Source organism: Corvus brachyrhynchos, unplaced genomic scaffold (assembly GCF_000691975.1).
Source record: "Corvus brachyrhynchos isolate BGI_N302 unplaced genomic scaffold, ASM69197v1 scaffold146, whole genome shotgun sequence".
Taxonomy (NCBI): domain Eukaryota; kingdom Metazoa; phylum Chordata; class Aves; order Passeriformes; family Corvidae; genus Corvus; species Corvus brachyrhynchos.
This window is the reverse complement of record NW_008238960.1, coordinates 1756617-1775948: the sequence shown is the minus strand read 5'-3', so window position 1 is coordinate 1775948 and position 19332 is coordinate 1756617. Positions and strand designations below refer to the sequence as shown.

The window sequence follows — 19332 nt, the reverse complement described above, 5'->3', positions numbered from 1 at the left end:
CACAGCTGAGTGAAGCACTCTGTGTGCTTCCAGTAGAAGCCGCAGGGACACTGCCCTGTGAAAGAAGCAGCTGAAGCATTTAGACACTTTTTCAGAACAAATGCCCTTTGTCTATATTTGTGATGTGTTGCTAAATAACTACATTAAAGATGCAAAATCATTAAGCTAGCCATCCATTTATCTTTTTTGTGTATTAGGAAAAACACAGTTTTTCAGCATTAGAATTGGAAACTTTTAAAATGCCCTAAAGTTTGTGGAAGATAAGGAAATATGTATGCTTATTGAAACTAAAGGCTGTCTTTAAGTAATCCAAAGCACTTTCCTTTTTTGCATTTCAAAATACTATCTCATTTATGTGTACTTGGACATATAGTTACTCTAATTATATTTGTACAATGTGCAAGTATGATTTGGTTTTTGCTTTTCAAGATCCTATTTTAACTTATTGAAGAAAAGACTCAAATCTAAATTAAAAAAAGAAAAGTAAATACTCTAAGCACATGTTCTTACTCTGTGTAGTGTTCCTACTTGTCTATTTCTATTCTAGCACTGAGAATTCTGAATTGCATAATTGTATCTTTAACAGGGATTTGTTTTGACGGTCACAGTGGTACGGGAAGCTGTTGATGAGTTCCGACGTTACAAGAGAGACAAAGAAATGAACTCACAGCTATATAGCAAGCTGACAGTACGAGGTTAGCAAAACCACTCATATAAATCCTTAAAATATTTCATCTTTTTCTTATTTATACATTTGCAGGCTTTCAGTTCAAAGAAATAACTAATAGTTTCAAGCTGTAGAACTCAGAATGAAACTGATATTGAACTAAATAAAGCATGTGATTTCCCTTAGAGAAATATGATTGTTAAACTTGGCCTTTTTATAAGAAGTTTTATAAATATTTGGTTGTTTGTCAAAGAAAGGTGTATGACTATAATTGTATGTATTTTTTAAGAATTCTGCTGTTTAGTACCCTTACTTCAAAGTGCAGTTCACCTCTGAAATTGATGATGAACTCAACGACATTGTCTACCATGTATCAAGTATATATAGGAAATAAGGGAGCAGTAAATAATTAAACTAATTAAAATTCACTAGAGCCTTTCAAATTTGGTGGATATATTTGTGCCTAAGAAAAGGAAGGTGTATTGTGAGTCAGCTTCAGTATCAAAAATATTAATTTGAATTTTTGCATGTAATTTGAAATCTATTTGATCATGCAATATCTGGAACAGCCGGTTTTCTTTCATGAAAGGAGAAATCAGTTATGACTTTTTTTGCACTCAACACCTTTGACAGGTTTTCTTGAAGACTTTTAAGGAAGTGAAGCACTTCAGATGCGAAATGACGAATTTGATAGGATATTGTAAATTTTAAACAAGGGCATAACAGAGAACTATGCATTGCTCTTCACTTTTATGTGCTTAGCATGTTTTACTGATAGATTCAGAAAAGTGCCTCATAGAAAGGTGCCAAAAAATAATGAATAACCTGTTATCAAATCTAATTAATAACCTTACAACACGACCTTGCTATTACCGTCAAAAGGTTTTTTTCCTCTGTTGAGGATTTTCCTTGGCATAAAAATTCTAAAAGTGGGAAGGAATGTGAGGTTGCACCTCAAGCACTTAGAGTATATGGCAGACATTGTGCCAAATGTAAACTCTTTTTGCTTCTTCCCAACACACATTTCAGTGCACTTTTTAGTGTATATTGGTGAGTATTTACTGAAAGTCAATGGGAAGAGTAACATCATCAGATCTTGGAATCTTGTTTAGAAACTAAACTCTTGGAGTAGCTCCAGATAATATTCTCTCCAGAAAAAATGGATGAAAAGCTTGTAATGTAACACAAGTATGTTCTGTATGTTCCCATTTTTTTAAGTAATTGGAAGGTAAACAGTCACCAGTCTCATTAGTGATGGCATAGCCTAGCAGCTGAGAGGCATTCATGCTGCTTCCTTGCAGTATGGACGATTGCATTGTTTTCTGGAGTTTCCGTACTGAAGGGAGCAACTGTAGGGAATACTCTCATGTTCTTCCTTTCCTTATCAGTCTGAAATAGTGTTATCCACATTTAGAAGTACAGCTCTTGAAGTTTGGCATACGGGACAATTGGCATAGCTGTAATTTGTTTAACACAAGAGTATCCAGATCTTTTACAGTTGTTAATACAGTCTGTTAGGAAATGGACTCTTAATGGTTTTTGTTTCGGAGTTGTAGTTTAAACTGCTAGTTGGCCTATTTGTTTTTTAGATCTGTTATGGTAGGCCACTGAACACTCACCTTTGAAACAGATAATACAGTCCTACCCTACTCAGCAATAGTGTTAGTAATCTGAAATTCTTAATTCAGGAAGCACATGTACAGTTTATAGTTACCTTTGTGATGTAAATGTCAAGACTGACATTTGCTCTTTTAAGAGCAAAGTTTGGTGCATTTTGTGCTTCTCTTTTTTAAACTTATGTTTAGAGTTAATAAGCATTTAAGCAGCATTTAAGTAGAAGTTTTGGAATTGCAATTTCCTCTTTCCCAGCTCATGAAATATTTTGTGAGGGTATATGTGTTTGAAAAACCCTTCATTTTGTGGCTTCTCCTAGAAATAAGGAAGTTGTCAATGAAAATTAGATTTGGTCACGTTGAGGTGACTGTCTTCTAGATAGAGAATAGAGACTTAAAAGTAGTATACAGTAGTATATAGGTAAAGCCCAGCAGCTATATCAGGAACTGACACATAGAGAGCAGTGACTTATTAAAAAGAAGCTTTTAAAATGCCCTTTTTAAAAAGAGGAAAAAAAAAAATCAGCGTTTACCTACAGGAGTGTTTGTCTATTTTGACTTTTGGACTTTGGTGTCAGTGCCATCATGAATTCATACTTGATTTTTGTTCTGTTTTGTGTGTTTTTTGAAGACTGATATTCTACAGAAGTAAAGATTCGAGAACTCTGCTTACAATGAGTTCTGAATCCCATGTTGACAATTATGTGTGATCATTGAACTAACATCATTTTGAGTAATGACCAGTTTTATGAGTGAAAACGTTACTGTGCTTACCACTCAAAACTGTTGTACTATATGTTGCCACAAACCCATATATAAAATCATAAGTAAAATCATGATAAATTGCCCTTTTTTCCTAATACAGGATTCTTCCATAAAAAGGTGTTCTGTGAGATATAATTATGATACAAAAAAATGGGACTTCTTCTGTGATAATATTAGACCAAAATTTTTTACGTGTTTGAGAAGGATGTAGGTTTATCTTATTTATCTGTGTAAATTAATAAAATCAAGTACTATGCTTCCATGCACTATTTTTAAAAGTAACTTTCAATATAATTACTTAATTTTTAATATTGACAGTATTCTTCAAGTGGAAAAATTTGGTTAAGCCTACTATACTAAAGTACAGGCTAATGGTTTGGAGAAAGAAGGCTTTGTTACTTGTGAATGAACAAACTTGATACTGATTTAATTAAAAGCCTGAAAAATGATGCCACTCTTAAGAGTCACTTTTCAGAGTGGAACTACACTTTATACTGCTATAGCATCTTTTTTTTCCCTAGTGGTTTTATGACTTGTGCTAGTTATACAGTCTTTTATTTGAAATATTTATTTTTTTCCATCTCAAAGGTAGAGAAACTGACATAGAGATGTTAAGCAGGTTGCCCATGCTCCATTTGGACAGTAGGAAAACTTAAAATTAACAAGGTTCAGTTTTCAGTTTTGGTGTATAAAAATGAAAATGTAATGAAAATCATTTGTAGTTAGTTTTTTTCCAAATTAGTGTTTACTAAAGGAAAATAAACATATTTGTAGCAATAGAAGTTAGTGGGATCTAAATTATGATTAATTACTTCCATAAAGATAGTGTGGGTAGGCTGATTTTTAAACTAAATTTTTTTTTATGCAGTGTTGCAGTAGATTAAAATTGGGAAGTCTGTGACTACCTAACAGGCTTAACTTTCTGTTGGAGTTTTCCATAGTCTTGGGAAATCCTAAACGTGTAAAACATGTGAATGCTGTCCTATGACTTGTATTTTGCTAGTGTAAGAACCACCAGCTTTTGAAGATAAGGGTATTCACACTAGGAACTCTTGTAAGACTTAGAATTTCTTTCTAGTAATTGAAAATCGTGAATATGTATTCATTGTAATCAGTTGTTTTTCATAATAATGATCTGTTCAGAGCAGGAAATCAAGGGAGAATGGGACATCTCTTTTAAGTGTTGCTTATTTGTAGTTGGACAGCTATTGGCCAGATTAACATCCATAGGCTACTTTTGATTCATGAGATATCCAGTGATACACAGTTCCCTATTTGTCATGTAACATGGAAAAGCTCAGACACCCCTTGTTGAATTTGCAGCATGTAACTTTGCACTGTTTGAGTTGGCAAACCTGCTGAATGTGAAGTTGGGATTGTTTCTATTTTTACAACCCTTCATGGCAGGTGATGAAACATGCAAATCAGTAAATGCATTGAATTTTCTCAGTAAGCAAGTCAGTTAAGGCTACCTGTCTCATGTCATGAGATTCTTTTACCTTGTTTCCTTGATTATGGTATGAAATATATTAAGTTGTTCAGCGTATGAGGCATTCTGCTGTCTTAATCTTATTGAGATGTTTGCTGCAAAATCTGCTTTGCTGCATGTGAAAGTCTACAGATCCTTAATAGACAGTTTTCAGTCAGCATTCAAGTTTAAATTGGAAGGAGGAATTGAAATTATCTGACTGTTGAAGGTTCTGTAAATTTAATTGCATTTTTCTATTTCAGACCAGTTCACCTGCGTATGCTTTTGTAGAGTAGAAAACTGCAGTGGAAAAAAAATTAGACCTGGGCATGCAGGTTTGGGAGGACTTCTGGTTTTCTTACCTAAGGGACCATTATACATTTGACAGAGTTTCTTGTCTTACGCACTTAGGTATGACCAATTAAGTGCCTATAAAAGACTGCTATTCTGCAGAGGAATCACCTTCAGTTTATAAACAGGCTATTATCTATTTCATTAGCCTGTGAAAAGCCAATTGGATAATAAAATTGTAAAGCAATTTTAACAATTTTTTTCTCCCTTTCCATTCTTGAAGTTGGCAGTTCTGAACCTTTCCTAGTTAGGTTTATCTGTGCAGTGTTACTGAAGTTTCCGAGAAAAAAAGATCAAGAAGAAAATAAGTCACTATAATAGTCACAAGTACAAGTGGCAGAAGAGGCCTGCATCTGTCACTTTATCTTATAATGTTTAACATGTTGCAGAACTCTCACTTTGCAACCTGCTAAGCAAAAGAAAAACTGAATTTCAGGAAAGGTAAGTTTAATGAAATAATTCCATCCAGGCTTCAAATGTGAAAGACTTAGGTCTTGGCTGTATCCTTAAAGGCTATTAAGGAATGTCACAAAGTTGAAAACATACATGTAAAACTGTGAAATTAAGAAAATATCAATAACCAGTAATTGCTATACAAGACGAAAAAGTATGAAAGCAAGTATGTTTCTTCCGGAGACCTACAGTGATTTCAATTTTTTGTTGTTGTTGTTAGAATTTCAGCTCTTCAAGAACAGGTTGTCCTTCTGGTTTGAAAAACCAGTGTGTTAAGAGACCACACTATATCTGAATCTAGAGGTACAACATTAGGTCTTTATTGCTTGCAGCATTTCAGACCTACTCATGACTTTATTCCTGGTATTCAGACCATTTGGAACAGATGAGTTTTTAAAAAATTGTATAATAATTTTTATCTTATTTTTTATAAAAAAGTTTTATAAAAATTGTATAATAAGTTTTATCTTATTAGGGAAGCAGTACTAAAAACAGAAACAGAACTTGAAATTTTAATGCAAGAAAGAATTTAAAATAGAGCCCAGAAGAGAGGAAAAATCAAGGGGACTGCTATTGCTTCTTTTTGCAGCATTGAGGAGATTGGATAAGAAAGAATTTTACCCAAGAGGAGACAGGACGCATAGGAGGGAAGCTAGGAAGATTTTTGTAGAGTTCTACAATTGGTGGTTAAAGACTAACCTCTCTTCACTATGTAAGATGGAGTTTGAAAGAACAACCTATGGACAGCACTTGCTCTGAAAGATCAGCATCCTCACCTTGGACTCGCTGTAGCTTTAAGTTTTTCCCCACTGCCTTCCTGCTCTCTTCTCCTCCAACTCCCCATTATGTTATGTGTACTCTAATTATGCCGACAGTTCAGGCTAATAGATATCAGGGGAAACTTTCATATAGTCTATACTGCCATCAGTCAAGAGTTTTGTGTTTATGGGTTAGAGACAAGCACTATTACTAACTCCACAAGCAGTACTTTGGACAGCATTCAAGGTACCATGGTTAAGATGTAATATCAACTTAGAAAGAATTTGAAAATGCTGTTTTCAGGAGTGTCTGTTGTTTCATGAGTGGCAGTCAGGTGGTAGAGTCACTTTTTAATAAAAAGAAGCATAGTTTATACCCACATTTTGTTTACTTCATCTCATTTTTTTGTGTGAAGTACTTGTTAGCATGTATGAGATATTTATTAGTTTTTCAAATCATTGCAGTTCATTTAAACTGGCTTTATCTCGGGACTATAATGACTTACTACAGACACATTTCAGTGTTCCGGTTCTGCGTAATTTTATACGTTGCTGTAGGCAAAAGCCTTGCGCCTTGGTGGACTATAAAGTCTGGATGCGCAACCACTTCTGACAGCTTTGGACGTTTTATTGGTAATTACACAGATGGTGAAGTGTGTCTTGCTACGGAGATGTTTTTAGAGAAAAAATAGTTTGCAAAAATAATTTATGCAGTGAATAACATTCAGTGTCTCTTTTTTTCTAAATGCATCTTCACTAAGATGTAGTATTGCATTATTTTAATGTTCTCTGAAATGGTATCTAATGAGTCGCATTTTTGCTAGCCTAAAAGAAAGTGTTATGTGTTGACTTTTCAGAATTTTAAGCCACTTTTTTAATTACAGCCACATTTTACCATTTAGTTTTTAATGTAATATATCCTGCCATTCAAATTCATTGTAGAATTGTCCTGTATGTATGTAAGGCCTTTTCCTTACTTGTGAAGATGTACAGGATGATCTAACAAAACATTTTAGTGTCTAATAAAGAGAGCATTCTGTTCTGTCATACTAAGCCACCTAGAAAACAGTCTGATAAGGAAACTTTTCAATTCATTACGTGAAATTCCTGGAGTTGCTAGATTAAGTACAAACAAAGGTGCAGTGTGCGTTCCTCTTGGTGTACGTGGCACCAGAAGTCTTTATGTCTGCTCTACATCATGTTGTACGTGAACATTCTACCTTCTCTTGGCCTCTCAGGCTTAGTGTCTTTTGGTCTTTACTGTAGGTGCAGTTAGGGCCTGACTGTGGAAAATCTGGTTGATTTTCTAATCTAAGCTGATAAAATTGCCAGTAGTTGCATTTGGTTAGTACCTCTGAGTGGTTTTGCTTATACATGACTGTACAGGTGGTGTTGATCTGATACTTGTCATAGCTCATACTAGAATTTTTGTGGCTGTTATTGCTATAATCAGGTGATTGACTGATAAATTGATGAAAATTGTTAGCAGAAGAATGGAAAACAACATAAGAAATGCTATCCTTTTGGTAAAGCCATTTCTTTTGTTAGAAAACAAAGTAACATTACAATGTTTCTTCTGGTATATACTATTCACTTCTAGTCAAAACTTCGGAATTTTTAAGGAGAATTCACAGGCTTGTGAGGGTAAGCAGGTGAAATATGTTGGGTTTGTGTCAGACTGTTCTTTTAGTGGTTGAGTTTCAGTATTAGTTACTTGAAATTTTAAAAAAATAAAATCTTTTGACACATTGACGCTAATTTAATTCCCATAGGTGTCTCAAAATTCTTGTAGAGAACTGCTGATGTTCTTGCTACAGCTTTTTATAGCTTCTGTAGTCTTCTGCTACTTCCTCTACCCTCACAAATTTATCTATTGAAGATAGAATTTGTCTTATATTTGAGAGCGGAGGACAGAAAATGCTTCTGGCAACTGAAAAATAGAACTAGTGTAAAAGGTCATTGTCAGTAGCAAAGTCTGGCTCTCAGAAGTAACTTCGCAGGCAGGCCAAACAAAAATCGTGATTTTCCTGACATTGCACATTTTAGAAGTGCTGTTTTAATGGAAAATGTATTAAATATTAGCTGTATATCACAGGAATACATCTATTTTTGACTGAATTAGACATAAAGCAACTGCTGCTTTTGCATGAAATTTTAAAGAACAATTACTCAAAATAATTACTCATAATGTGAGTCTTACTGCCTTTTATTAAATGTATATAAGTATAACAAATTTTGATCTCTCTTTATGGAGGGTTGTAATGAGAAGGTCTCATGGATTTGCATCCTACCCTATGCTTAGAATAACTGAGATGTGACTGTGCATTGACAAATCAGCTACATAGTATTTTTGATTAAACTTCAAACTCAGTTTGCTTCTCATTCTGTGATTTTGTGTGTCTTCTGTTCTAATTCATTCCACCTGTCATTTAGAACTCCACCACCTTACCATATTTTGATATACTTTACATCTTATACCAGCTGACCAGATACCTGCTGCTTGGAATCATGATAGTATTTCTGTTGAGGAAAGATCATACTTACAGGGGGTGTGTTTCAGCTCAGCAGGCTATTTAAATATGTGTGTGTGTTTAGATCCTCAGGGTTTTTTGGGTTTTGGTTGTTTTTAACTTTTTTTGGAGTTGTAACAGGAACCTGGGACTAGAACTCCTGAATTCTAATGAGATCAGCAATAACATATTTTGGGCAGTAGCTTAACCTCTCTGTCTCAGTTTTTCAGTCCATCAAATAAGAATGTTAAAACTTAACAGTCTTACAAATATTAATACCCTACAGAATGTATGGAAATTAAATTGGAAAATCTGCTGTATATATTTTTGAGTGAGTTGTTCACAGCAGTTACTGAATGGGCAGCTTTAGAGAATGAAAAACTTCTATTTCAGCTTTTGATATTTTACTTTTCTAGAATTAAATCTTTAGGCATTTCTTTGACTTCAGAGAGATTTACCCTTTTTTCTGCTATAATTGCCAGCAATATCAGACGGTGCCAATTACATCAGGAGCTTTAGTGGTCAAGCAAAGTTACCTGTTAGTAACTGGGCTGTGAACAACAACTCATGTGTGAGAGAATGCTTCATGACTATAAACTTAACAATTCTTGTCAGACACAGAAGTGCTGTCTAGTAGATGTGAAAGATTCCTTTTTCCAATTTTACAGCTCTATTGCTGATACCATAGATCAGGCTTGAGCATCTCCCATATGTATTTTTTCCTCTAATACTTCTGCAATAGCTAACTGGTTACAAAGCTGGAATTTTTTTAACCACTGAGTTATTTATTCAAACAGATGAAATGTATTTATCAATGTGTTCAGCAGAGATCTGTTTTGTATAAATTATAATATTTTCACTAAACAGTAACATCTATAAATAACACTTGCATTCTGGGATTTATATTCTTGTTACTCTTTATTGATGTCTGCTTAAGTTGATTACATTTCTTTTTTTTTTTTTTAAGGTAAAGTGCAAGTTAAGAGTTCAGACATACAAGTTGGAGACCTCATCATAGTGGAAAAGGTTGATACTTTTAAAATATATTTTAGAGGCTAAAGATTATTAACATGCTAATTATCTTCTGAAGAAAAATGTATCAAGGTACTTATCTGTGAAGTCCTAACTAGCTAGTATTTTAGTTCAAGTCCTGTTTGAGAATCTTCAAGGAAGTCTATTATAGAATTAATTATACTTTAATTGAATGTATATATTTATATTTTATGAGTAGGCATATGCTTAAATCAATCTTGGGAAGGGAATACAATTATGGAATTTACTGCCCTGACATGTGCTGTGCTGAATGTTTTAAGATGTCTCCTTACTCATACACTCCTTTTGGTGGTTAGATCAGTGTTTTTCTGTCCGAAATTTTCAGGGATAAGCTTTATTTATGCATGTGTGTGTGTGTATATATATATTTATATATTTGTATTATTTAAATATTATATGTGTCTAACTATATGTAATTAAATAATAAGAAAGTTTATATGTTTTTTAAACGGACCAAAAGCTTTCCAGTTTGTTTGCAGATGGTGAGTGAGAGCTGTGAATTCTTCTTTGCTCTATAGTAACATTATAATAAAGATTGTTTCTTATTTCGGTTGCCTTTCTGGGCTACTAAGAAATTACTGCGATCTTAGAAGTCAACTTAAATTTGTTGTCAGAGGTAACTATTTTTGCTTAAATTAATTCTGGAAAGGCGACTCACTTTATGGATGCCTGCAACTAATTCCCATCACACTTGGTATTAGAGAGCTAATCCATTGAGATGCTGGAAGGAGGCACCTCAAATTGAAGCTTGTATCTGCTTCTGCTTGTTTTGGAAGACTTCTTTTTCCTTCCTTTCTATTTCTTCTGTAGTTAAAAGAAAAAAGCCTGTACACCCAAGTCTCATTTGGCTTGACGCTCTCAGCTTAAAATATATATATTTTCATGTAGTTTGCACCATTTCTTGCTTTTTTCCTGTTCTTTTTTGTCTGCTCTGTGTATGTTGTAACTTTTTGGGCCTGCCTGAGTAGCAAGTACTAGGATGCACAAAATAGGCACTGGTATGTTTGGCCTTTACATTTGTTTTGCCTTACACCTTGTTACCTTAGTATGCAGGTGGAATTGGCTTGCAGGTTCTTGCTTCTGCCTATTTCAGAACTTCTAGGAGACTAAGATATTTGCTTTGATTTTTATTATGTAGGTAAGACTCTAGTGGCTACTTAGGTAATCTGCATTCCCTGAAATTCACTGAGATCCATTTGTCTGTTGGATTATACCAGAATTTGGAAAACTGGAGTTACTTTGGGGATCAGTCTGTCACATATGAAGTTGCTCATTAGCATCGATTTTAGCAGTATTTGCAGTAGCTTAGAACTTCTTATGTTGTGAGTACCTGAAGTTTCTAACGAAAAAAAAAGTAATGTCCAAGGATTTAGGGAAGTAATGAGTAGTGTGCTTTTTGATGATGATTGTAGTCAGGTATCTCAGTAAGATGCATATAATGGTTTGAAAGTTGTATTTCAGCTTCAAGCTCCCTACTGCTGCAGTAGAGCTGCCTTTTTTCCTTTTGACCTAGCTGGGAGTGCCTTCAGACTAATGAAATTAAATGTTTTCTGGTTCTGTTGAGGAGTGCATTTTGTTGGAGCAAGCAGTTTTCAATTTCAGAGTATGGCTCTTAAGCCAAAGAACCAGTCAGGAGTGAAATGTTCAATTGCTCACTCTAATGGCAGAGGAACAAGTTAACATTGTATTTGACTGGTAGATGCATCAACAGCATTTCTGCAGTGAAATTAATGACTCACTTGAGCTGAAGATCCATATGTTAACTACTGACTGCATCACAAATACTAACAACTTAAGTGAAAGGCTTTTCTAGATTTAAACTCTGAATATCCAGTGATTATTGTCTTTTTTTTTTAATAGTCCTAATTAGTTTCAAAGTATTTTTTAAGTGACTGTAATGTGCCTAAATAGTTAGGTTCAAGTAATACATCTATTGTTTCAACTGAAAATTTCATATTGCAGTATTAGTAGGCAGGATGAAGCCTGAACAGATGAAAATATTGCCTAATTTTAAAAGCTGAAAGACATTCATATCTTAGCTAAAAAATGGTCCCCTGCCTTGACCAGTCATGCTACTTCTAGATGTTCTCCTTGGCTTGTGTTAAGATACATTCTTAGTTTCCAGTGGAAGCACAGATGTGCATAGTGTTCCTAAAGAAGACAATTGAAGGGATGAGTTGGTGAGTTCAGATATTGTTATTTAGACACTGTACCTTACTGACTGTTTGGAATACATTTTGGAGATGAGAGGAGGGCATAAAACTTAATAACACATTTAGTTAATAATAATTACACATTTATGGGCCAACATTTAACAATAACAACACATAATAGTGATTCAAGGCATGAGAACAGTAATGTTTTTTCTTAAAACCTTGAGAGCTTTTCTTGGAGCTGTAAAGGTACACAATTTTCTTCTTAATCTTGGGTGTAAAGTGAAATCAATCCAGTATTTGCAAGGATTGCAGTTAATGCTAACATGTAATACTGCACAGCATGCCCGTCCAAGAAGACAACTGGGAAGTGCCTCTTCTATTTATAACTCAGAAGCAAGCAGGAGTATTTTAGTTAATGAGAAAAGGACATGGTTCATTGCATGAATGGAGAAGGAAGGACAGTAAATGCAAAATTCCAAGGGTCTGTAGCTATGTGCAGTTGACAGGAATTGGAAGGCTGTCTAGGGAACAGGAAAAGTTCATGTAAATAACAATTTCATTATAATAACTTGGGAAAAATATAAAAGTAATTTGAAAGGTATGAGAAGCAGTATTTTTTGAGTGAATATTGTAGCCTGTGTTGCAGGGAAGTCTTTATGGGTTTTCTTGTTTACCAGTCTGGCTGGTATTCCTGGATGGCATGGAGTTACTCATGGGAACCTTGGTGCTGGGGAAGCACTTGCCTTGTATTGACCATTGTCTGTCTGTAGTTAGATCTCTAGGACTGAATCTATAAGTCTGCAAACAGTGAGATAAATGGAAACCCTCCTTTTCTGGAGCTCTAATTCTGCCCAGATTTAAGAAAAACAGTGTATTCAAGTAATTTTCATGACTTATGTATTCAAATTTCAGTATATGTCAATAAACATTTCTGGTATCATCTCCATGGTAATTGAGATTATGTCGTTTTTTCATGGGTTTCTGAATGCTTGAAGTTGTATGTGTTGTCATTTTAACTTGTTCTACTTTGATAAATATGACATGAGAGGGCTGACATGATTGACATACTGCTGCTGTTTGACTGTGACAATGTACAACAGAATTTAATTTTCTCCATAATGAGATGTTAAAGATTTTTGTAGCATATTTGCCATCTGTTTCTGTGTAGTCACTCTTTTATAGTGACTAGGTATGTATCTTCAGGGCTATCTTTGCTCTCCAGAGTCAGCAGTAATAGTGACAATGTTTTCGGTACCTAGTATTCCTGCAGTATCTTTCTGCCCACTTCCAAAATGTGAAAAACCTGATCATAAAACAAGATGTCAATTTTAAATATTTTAAAGACAAGTCAGTCTCTAGCCTTCTCTACATGGTAGGATACATTAAGGTATGTTTATGCAGAAAAGATTACATTATTTTACAGGAAAGAAAAACCAGCAAGAAAGAACACAAAAGAAGGCAGAATCAATATGCATTTTTTGTATTACAATGAGAAAATATTCACATGACTAATTTGATCACAGTCTATAACTTTCTTACTGGGGGACAGAGGGGAGGAGTTGCTGATCTCCCTCTGGTGATAGCGACAGGACATGAGGAGATGGAATCACAAGGGCATGTAGTGACAGTACAAGGAGTAACAGCTTTAAATTGAAAAAGGGTAAATATAGATTAGGTAGTAGCCAGAAATTCTTCACTGCGAGGATGGTGAGACACTGGAACAGGTTGCCCAGAGAAGCTGTAGATTCCCTGTCCCTAGAAGTGTTCAAGGTCAGGCTGGATGGGACTTTGAGCAACCTGGTCTACTGAAAGGTGTTCCTGCCCATGGCAGAGGGTTGGAACAAGATGATATTTAAGGTCCTTTTCAACCCAAACCATTCTATGATTCTATGAACGAAGCTGTGTCAGGGGAAGTTCTGGGAAAAGGCTCATCACTGAGAGTCTGGTCAGTCACTGGAACAGGATTCCCAGAGAAGTGGTCATGGCACCAAACCTGTTTGAGTTCAAGGACTGTCTGGATGTTGCTCTTAGTCAAATGGTTTAGTCTTAGGTAGTCCTTAAAGCAGCAGGGAGTTGGACTCTGTGATCTTTACGGGTCCCTTCCAACTTCAGATGTTCTATGATTCTGCCCGGTTTTGTCAGGCATAAAGTATCTGAATCTTGAATATTCTGCGCCAGGTGAATGTTTCATTTGCTCAGTGTGAAACATGTCGTCTGTGGAAGTTGGTAGTGACTTGTAGATACCTCCTTTGTATTATTAGAACTTCTGTTAAATTCAGTATTAGATCATTTGACTGTTATTCTTGCAAAATTTTTGGATGGTGGTGAAGTGTTTACGCTTGTTTACAAGTAACTGGAAGTTTGTAGGCATGAAGTCAGTAACCTGAAACTTGTGTAATGGATTTATGTCAGAGCTGGCAGGGAAGCTGCAAAAATGTATAGTTAATCTATATTAAGACTGGACATCTGTTTAATTGTTATTGTCATTTAAGGACAGAATTATTTCATTTTGAAGTTGCCTTTTCCTTTTTCTGTTTTTTCCTTGTAATAGGTGCATAATAATATAAAGTTAATCCTTTTTCTGCAATTTTTTCCAAATTTGAATGAGATATTCCCAGTTGAATCTGGGCTCATGGTGGATAATAAATTTCACTACATCCTTAATTATTAGCTCTTATTAGGCAAGATTCAAAAAAATGCTGTGCTAGTTACAGATGAGCAGCCTCTTCAAGGTGAATACTGTTGGTATACCAACAAGTGAATTTTATTTGTAAAAGCACAAAGAGTTAAAATGGGAAATGCTGCAAATCAGGAAATATTAGTAGATGAAAATGTATCATTTTAAGTTATGCAGAGGCTTTTTTGCTACCTGTGTAGAATTTTTTAGGTAAACTAAAACATGCATCTGTTTTCTGACGTTTCCCAACTTCCTCATTTTCCAAGCTTCATCTTTGCTTATGATAGTAGCCCTCTCTGTAGCCCTTTATGGCCCCTCTTTACTGAACTTTCCATAGAGAATACAGTTGCAGTTGCTTCCAGTCCCATTTATGAAATGGTTTTTGGAAGCTAAGCCCATATAAAACATACTCTGGCAGTTACCTTGGGCAGATCTCTTCAGATTACACTATTCCAAATGGCACTGTTGTGGTCACATGCTGATCTTGGGCAGGTTTCTTTGGATTAATGGAAAACTTTGCTTTTTTTCCTTTCCAGTCCTCAGATTTTGATATGTTGGTTATTTTTGCTTTCTCTGGTGTTTCGTTCTTAAACCCTGTATTGGCCATGTGGTGCTGGTAGATGCCTTGGGAACAAGTGGAGGGAGAGCTGAGGATTTGGGTAGTCACGTAGCAGATAGCATGTATGTGGGAGGATGGTATTGTTCATTTTGTTTAACCTGTGAAAGCTTAGATTGGCCCTTCTGTGATCAACAAATAATTGAAAACTTGATACAGGAAGTTCTGTGCTGGAAAGGGAAATGGCAGACAGGTGCATCTGATTGTGCATGTGGTTCTATGTCTTAGATAGTGAGGAAGAGATTCTGTTCATTTTACATATGTGGAATAGGAAAATGCTGTTCCCTAATTTGCTGTTTCCCCTCTGTGTGTTTGTGTGTGTTGGAAGAGAGAAGAATGCTTGGTGTACATGTTTGCAACTTGAGTGCCAAGACAGATATTTTAAATTTGCCTGGTTTTTTTTCTATTATGTGTGCTAACTCAATGTCAGAGTTTTGCTCAGTGAAATTATGTTTTAAGATATTTCAATTAGATATTTATGTACTTGAAGTACTGTTTTCAGTCAAGAAAATGTGAATCTGTTCTAGGTATTTATGATTCACTTATAAGGAACATCTGAAAGGATTAGCTGTTGTTTGCTTATGGTATAATTTTTTGAAAATATTGATTTCTGAATTGCAAATGCTGAATGTAAAGTACTGTGAGAAATCCTATTTTAATTGAGTTTCAATCCAAGTGTGACCTTTGGTGATAGATCTTACTGGACTTTTGATTGGAATTCCCTTTTTTCCTACTTACAAAAAAATAAACCTTTTTTTTTTCTTCTCTCAGAATCAACGAATCCCATCTGACATGGTGTTTCTTAGAACCTCGGAAAAAACGGGTATGTTTTGACAATTCACATTGGTTGCATGACAAGATGGTGGTTGTGGTAAAATTTTAGATTGTACATTGTGGCCAATTTGAAATGATTAAATAGATTGATGGAACTCTACCTCCATCAGATTAATGGGAGAGAGTCCATACGTGACAAACACATTATGCTAGGACTGTAAACCAGGAGTAATCTTACTGTGAACATGAGACTTCTACAGATGTTTCTCTACATGGATGATTTTTATGAGCTGTTTTAATAAAAGGTTTAAATATTAAAAACATTAAAAATATTTGGCATATATATTTATAAGATTGTACTTGATAAGTATGATTTGATATTATTTTAAATTATTCACACCAGTCATTGTCTTGCAACATACATTTAAATGTCATCTGATTGTCTTTCAGTTATTAAATTGAAAAAAAACTAAAATTGGAACCTACTAATAGATGTTTAAAATAACTATTTTTGGAAAAACTTATTACAGTTATCTGAATTCCTGAAATAACTTTTTTAGGCTTTTTTTTGCTTCAAAATAATACTGCCTTTTTGGTCAGTCAAAAAAAAACCCCTAAAAAACATGAATTTTCTTGAGTGAGAGAAAGAAAAGTGCTGCTGTTAGCTCTGTTTCTCTTAACATGGTGATAGAGGAGTACTCTTAATCTTTAAGAAACAAATATCTCCTTTACAGGAACCCTATAAATTACAGCTGTTTTGTAAAGTTTAGAGATTACTACTGGATGCCCCTGTGTATAACTCAAATGAGTTTTCCTCCTTTATATTACCATTTTTCTTCAGATCCTGAAGAACTGTCTGGTATTTGTCAGACACTACTAAATTTCACAAAGCTAATAGCTGTGATATTGGTAAGCCCTGTATTAGTGGCACATAGTATTTCACTGTGGCACTGGAGTTCTATCATATATTTCAGATAAAAGCCTAGATTTGTAGAGATCATTTTCTGAAAGAGAAGACAAAAATATTTCTGATAGCCTACGGAATTCTAGTAGAGCTATATATTTGCTAAAAGAAGAAATTACTGTATATTGCTAATGCTGATTAGATGCAGTGATCATCTATAACTAGCCTGGAGTGACAAAGTTTTCTAGTGGTCTTATATAAGCTCCATCTTTGTTAACCACCTCTGGTTCAGGATACAGGGGCTTTTCTTTTTATTCTCTCTCAGAACCATACTTTATTAAAAAGCCTAATTTTCTATTAACAAGCAACATATTAAGTAGTTTTATTGGTGTTGCACTTCTTTAAAAACAAAACAAGAAAACAAAACCACACAAAAATAATTTCCTAAACTTCAAGCATATGACAGTAATTGTTTTTTGACTAAAGAGTGAACACTTACATCTGCTGTTTCTTCCTGATGTTGCAGTTTTGACTGATTTATGCTTTAATTTATAGTTGACACTTTTAAGTACTTTGTGAAACAGTTTTTGCATGGTTTTATGTTCTATATGTAATTTTATCTTCTGTGTAATAAAGCAGTTTAACTATAGCTTCTTACTATAAATCTATAAAGAGTAAAGTGTAGAATTTGAACTAATCTCAAAATCCAAACCTTCATGTAAGCTTCTTTTGGGGTAAAGTGCTGTTTTCCAGTTTCAACATTTACATTACATATTAATGTAGTCTGCAGTACTGCAATATCCTACATCTTCACTCAAAAAAAGAAGCAGTTTGAGTTATAAATGGGCAGTTTACAAAGTTCTTCCTGAAACTCACCCCCACAATGACTTTCACAGTTTTCTAGGATACTTTTAACTCTGTGTAGCAGAAGGTGCATTCTTCAGGATATCAAGCTTATTTTGATAAAACTAGTTTCTTATTAGTTGTGTTTTCCCTTTCTTTATCAAATGCATTGTCTTTTAGCTAGAATGATCTCTTCAAAGATCTGATATAATAGCTTGATGTTACTTGTGTGCCTGTATCTAATTTCTAAGATTCCTATGGTTTTTAATCAGACTTTTACAGAAGTGATAGTCTAAAGGCTCATATTGGTGGGACTTTCTTTTGTATTCATGTGACAGTCTGTAACATTGGTATTCCTCTCTTTCATGAATGGAGGCGGCTAGATGGCTGTTTATATTTTGAGTTAGGATTACTTCCCGGGGGATGGAGCAGGTGGAAATCACTCCTCAAATGTGAATTCTTTGCTGCTGTCAGGCTCCCTGTAAAACAGAGGTTTCCAAAAGATTTTCATTGACTTCCAAAATAAATTTAAAAAAAAAAAAAATTAAGCCTGGAAAACTTATGGAATAATATATTGGAGTTTTATGTATTTGAAAAGGTAGGAGGGGATTATTTATGGCTGAATCTTGGTTTTACCCATTATATATGGCAGAAGTGACAAGCTATTTGGATGATTTGTTCCATTTATCAGCCTTCCACCAAATGAAAGGAAATGTTCATGCTGAGCTGGCTGCAAAAGATGGTTTAAAGGTTATTTTCATTTTCTGTATAAGCAGGCAGCATGCCAAAAACAACTGACTACCTTAGTGTAAAGCTGTTATGCAAATGTAGGCAAGATCTCTGTTGCACCAACACAAAGCTCCTTTGTTGAAATTAAACTAGATTTTAAGTGGCCCTTAACATAACTTTCAGGATAGTTTTTAATTTGTTTGGCATGTTCTTTGCATTTCACTTGTCTATATACCATCTCAATCAAAAATCAAAGGCTAGACAGGGCATTCCAGAGATCATCATATAACTTTATAATTGTCCACAGAAGCTGCCAGCTGAAGCATGTGTTAATAACTTCATTATGGGAGTATCAAAGATACTGTGTGTGTAAAACACAAGAAAAATTTCAAAGATAAACTCTTTTCTTCTCTAAGCTACAATCCTTGCACTCCACATTGGCTGTGCCTTGGTGCAGTGACTGGCTTCTGATCCAGGTCAGGTATTCCTGTGCTAACACATGCTCTGGCATGAAATGTGTCCTTCCTGAGAATCTGGTGCATGTGTTTGTAAGGCTCTGTGTTTCTGCAATATTTGTACTCTTTTTACTTTCAAATGTGAAATTCTGAAAGGAACATGGACTTTGTAGAGTGACTACAGAGTTTCAAAAAAGAATGAATGAAGCTTAATTTTTTTCCAGACAAGCTCTTTATTTACATGCTTCTAATAACCTCAGATTCTTATTCACGGTGAAAAGCTGGCATATGCAGTGGCTGGTTCTGAGCTAACCAAATGTTGATTGTAACAATCAGTTTTTGCTAGGTCCTAGAACAGATGACTGCTGGAGCTAGCAGCTTGGCTTTTCTTTTGTTCATATGGCTCTTTCATCCTCTCTTGTTACACAGAAACTCAAGGAACATCCTAACTTTGAGATCATTGGTCTGCCATACTTGGTTGAAATTGGCCAGAAGTCAAAAGTTACTGGGAGAAAGATGGCATGGCAGAATAGCACTGTA

At 34.8% G+C, this 19332-nt stretch overlaps 1 protein-coding gene across 2 annotated transcripts in view; it reads left to right on the top strand.

Moving 5' to 3' along the window:
* The window catches only part of ATP9B (ATPase phospholipid transporting 9B (putative)), a 145915-nt gene that overhangs the window by 15733 nt on the left and 110850 nt on the right, over positions 1 to 19332 (top strand). For both annotated transcript variants that reach the window (XM_017738617.1, XM_008637125.2), the window contains exons 4-6: positions 587 to 695; positions 9553 to 9611; positions 15859 to 15910. In XM_017738617.1, coding sequence (XP_017594106.1) covers positions 587 to 695; positions 9553 to 9611; positions 15859 to 15910 — 220 coding nt within the window. The remainder of the gene's footprint in view (positions 1 to 586; positions 696 to 9552; positions 9612 to 15858; positions 15911 to 19332) is intronic.